Source organism: Henckelia pumila, chromosome 4 (genome assembly GCF_033568475.1).
Source record: "Henckelia pumila isolate YLH828 chromosome 4, ASM3356847v2, whole genome shotgun sequence".
Classification (NCBI taxonomy): Eukaryota; Viridiplantae; Streptophyta; class Magnoliopsida; order Lamiales; family Gesneriaceae; genus Henckelia; species Henckelia pumila.
In genome coordinates this window covers 39,713,534-39,717,695 of record NC_133123.1, presented here as the reverse complement: position 1 = coordinate 39,717,695, position 4,162 = coordinate 39,713,534, and the positions used below count along the sequence as shown (strand labels likewise).

The following is a 4,162-nucleotide window of genomic DNA, read 5'->3' as shown; positions in this document are numbered from 1 at the left end:
ATGAGTAAAGTCCGAGCCCTACAAATTTGTGACGATCGAAAACTCACACAAAGGCCTCCGTGGACGAAAAATGGACCCCGAAACAGGCAATCAGATAAATATTGTCACTTTCATAATGAATATGGGCATACTACAGAAGACTGCCGACAATTAGATCAGGAGATTGAGAGGATAATACAACAACATTTTGAAATAAAAAATATTTTGATCCGACAAGAGGGGTACCGTCCGAAAAGGAAACAACGAGGAAGATCGAGGCAGAGAGCCAGGACTACTCCTCCTCAGGAGGATTTCAATCGCCCAAATCAGGACCAGCCTAGGGATGACCGAGCTCATCAAAGACCGGCTCCGCCTGCTCAGGGAATTATCAATATGATTTCAGGAGGCCCTACTGATGGAGATTCCAATCGAGCTAGAAAAACTAGCAGCCGAAAATTAGTAAACATGGAAATTGACAATCAAACTGTCAACATTGGCCCGACCCTTTCTTTTGGGCCGGAAGATTTAAAAGGGGTTGCTAACAACCATAATGATGCACTGGTAATAAGGGCCATGGTAGCGAATTACGATGTGGCCCGGATATTTATGGATTCAGGCAGTTCTGTCAATGTTCTATTTCAAGAAGCTATCAATCAAATGGACCTGGGACAGTATAGAATAGAGCCCGTTGTCACATCACTCTTTGGTTTCACGAGTCATGCAATCCGGCCTGTGGGGTTAGTATATCTGCCCCTAACTCTTGGGAAAGGCAACGGTCGCAAGACCAGGATTGTGAGTTTTATTATAGTAGACGCTCAGTCTGCCTATAACGCTATACTGGGTAGACCTGCCATGACCACTTTCATGGCCGTCGCATCAGCTCTGCATCAGAAAATTAAGTTCCCAGTGGGTAATCTGAAACGCCCAACTACTAATAAATGCGGAAAAACTTTTTTTTTTTTTTTATACTATACTATATACATATACGCCCATACATATATGTATAAACTTTAAAAATAATATTACAAATAATAACTCGCTTAATAAAATAATAAACATTTATTTGATAAAATCTTGAGTCATGCAATAGATAAAATAATGTCTATAATAAAAATTTATAGCTTATGTCTACTAAAATCATGAAAAATCAATAAGTAATCATAACCACTGAAAACATAAAAATATCCTAAATAAATAACTCATGCATAAATAAAATCCTAGCGAGACGGTCACGGGGCCACTGCCATGCTCGCTCATACGTCCTCGCCACCGGTAGGAGCTACATCATACTCACCTGCACCATATAAGCGTAGTGAGCCTAGAGGCTCAACATGTCTAATCCTTTATAACAAGGTTAAAAATAATGCATCACGTAAATACTAATACATATACATGTACATGAGCATGCGTGGAAACATTTTTCATAACATAAATGCTTAATCATAAATCTTATACATAACATAACTTTCTTCATCATACATAACATAATTGAGCATGTCATAAACATAAAAACTGTGTATGGTCATATCCATGAATGTGACTAATAACTGTGCCGACTGATCAGTCTAAAGAACCATCGTACGTGGCGGTGGATAAATCCACCTCTATGCTGGTAGTAAACTACCTCTGTGCCAGTGGTAAAACCCACTTCTATGCCGGTAGTAGAACTACCTCTGTGTCAGTGGTAGAACCCACTTCTATGCCGGTAGTAGAACTACCTCTGTGTCAGTGGTAAAACCACTTCTATGCTGTCACATCACTTCAATTTCCATAAAATATTTTTCATGCTCAAATCTTAATCATAAACACATCATAAAATATTTCATGTATGCATGCACTTAAAATGTGTCCGTAATATATATTTAATTAATTTTAATAATAAATATACTTTTACTTAAAATAGACTTCATGCATAAAAATAATTAAATATATATTCCGGACTTAGTTTATTTTTATGGTTTGGTCCAGACTGCTGGTCTCTCTACTAACCCCTTAACTGACTTAAAGCCTGTTAACTAACTTAAAGCCCATAATTAAATAATTAATTTTAAAAATTATAATTTTTACTAAAATAAAATACTTAAATTTTATTGGGCTTAAATAAAAATATTTAGGCCCAATAACTAATTAATTCATAAAACTTCCTAGACTGACCCAATAAAATCACTGACTAGCCCAAAAATTCCAATGGGCCCACGGGCCCATAAAATTATTGGGTTAACTTAAAAATAATTTAAAAAGCCCAAATAAAATTAATTGGAAGCCCAAATAATTTTATTTCTAATTAAATGGCCCAAAAATCCAATTAAAACATTAAACATTTTAAAATTAAAATACTCGAGCCCGGCCCACCTAGCCCGGACCCGGACATGCCTGACCCGACCCTAGACCCTACTGACCCGACCCACTACCCTTACCCGACCCGGAACCACCCAGAACCCCCCTACCCGACACCCCCCCTCTCCTTGCCCTCGGCTGCGCGAGCAGCAGCCTTCCGGGGCAGTTGCCGCCATGCTCCGGCCGTCCACTGGCCAGAGCACCACCACCTACCTCTAGCCCTCTTCAAGACGTTTCCAACCATGTAAGAACCAGCCCAAACCATCAAGTATAGAGGGAGAACGAAGCTCTGCAAAACTGCCTACCCGCAGCTCGCGCGCAGACAGGAGCAGCTGTGGCATTTTGCTTCGTTCTCGAGATTCCGACCACCTAAAATCGCGAAACCAATTGCAAAACTCAGCCAACATCTAGTAGGTTCCAACCCAACAAACCTCACCAAAAATAGTGGCCTGAGGAGGGAGAACGAAGCCTTCTCCCTCAGAACACAAATCTGCGCGATCTGGTGCACTAGAGGAGAAGTGCTTCGTTTCAGACCAGCCATGGACAAAACCAACAGGACCACACGACCACAAGGACCCTAAGACATGCCCTCAGATGTGGATTAGCCGCCTGGACCTTTACCATGCATAAAAAACGTGATCATACTCATGAAAGATCAAGCAAAACGTGAGAAAAAGGAAAGGAAAATACCATCTGCATATACTTCTGAACAACAAACATATATACCACAAACTTTCTGCTGTAAAAACCAAAATAATAGCTTATATGGTGTTGAGAAAAGAATTAAACATGCCTTTCGTAATTATTTGACAACGAACGATGCGTTTACGGGACTACGGGACGACGAACCTCCAAAATAACTCAAAGAACTCGAAGCTTTCGGCTATGGGGCTGTTGTTTCTGTTGAAGCCGATGAAGGAGAAGGTGAGGGAGAGGATGGAGGCGGCTTAGACGTGAGTTTAGAGTGTAGGGTTTGGTTTAGGATAATTTTTTTGTATAATAAATATTAACTAAATAATATAGATAATATACCATAGAAAAATATAATTTAAAACTCTCTAATAATAATAAAAATCTGATAAAATATCTCCTAATCTCGAAATTATTAAATAGGAAAATTTTAAAAATTAATAAAAGTCAATAAAGAGACTAATTTTTGGCTAAAAATAGCCCCTTAAATAAATATATAACTAAATACTAAAATTTTCTTGACAAAATACCTTAAAATATTATTTTAAGGCTCATAAAACTCATAAAATATTTTTGGCTAAATATTTTGGTATCTCGTCCGTCCACGGTCCCGTCTACGCGATCAAAACCAATTAATTTCCATAAATCACAAAAATCACTAATTTTGGGTTAAATGCTAAAATAACTTAAATCATGCATATAAATCACATAATAACACATAAATTCATTTAACCCTTATTTTAAAATTAATTTCTCCTAATTATGCATGCGAATTTACGTATTAAAATTTCCGGGTGTTACAATTCTCCCCCCCTTAAATTGAATTTCGTCCTCGAAATTCGACGGAATCTGTCTGGGAGGCATTCTGTACCACCACATATTTCTTTACGTAAATCGCAATGCATAACTAAGGGTTTCAAAAGTCTTACTGAACATGAAATACTTAAAATTAATACATATGCTCCTTCTAAATCTTATTAAAACATTTTAAACTTACAGACCAGTAGCAGGATTTCTGAGCTTCACGTGGCAGATGGACACCCACCGAGGACCGTGCTCTGATACCAATTGAAACGCCCAACTACTAATAAATGCGGAAAAACTTTTTTTTTTATTTTTATACTATACTATATACATATACGCCCATACATATATG

The 4,162-nt window shown here is 37.8% G+C and overlaps 1 protein-coding gene across 1 annotated transcript; it reads left to right on the top strand.

Annotated features, from left to right (window-relative positions):
- LOC140860896 (uncharacterized) lies at window positions 1-3,267 on the top strand. The gene is made up of 2 exons (XM_073263896.1): window positions 1-885; window positions 3,226-3,267. Exons 1-2 carry the CDS (start codon window positions 1-3, stop codon window positions 3,265-3,267), a joined length of 927 nt encoding a protein of 308 aa, XP_073119997.1.
- The last annotated feature ends 895 nt before the right edge of the window (window positions 3,268-4,162 follow it).

Coding starts and splice junctions, on each gene's coding strand:
- LOC140860896 (XM_073263896.1), top strand. CDS start 1: ATGAGTAAAGTCCGAGCCCTACAAATTTGTGACGATCGAAAACTCACA. Junction 886..3,225: donor ATCAGAAAATTAAGTTCCCA/GTGGGTAATCTG, acceptor TTTCTGTTGAAG/CCGATGAAGGAGAAGGTGAG.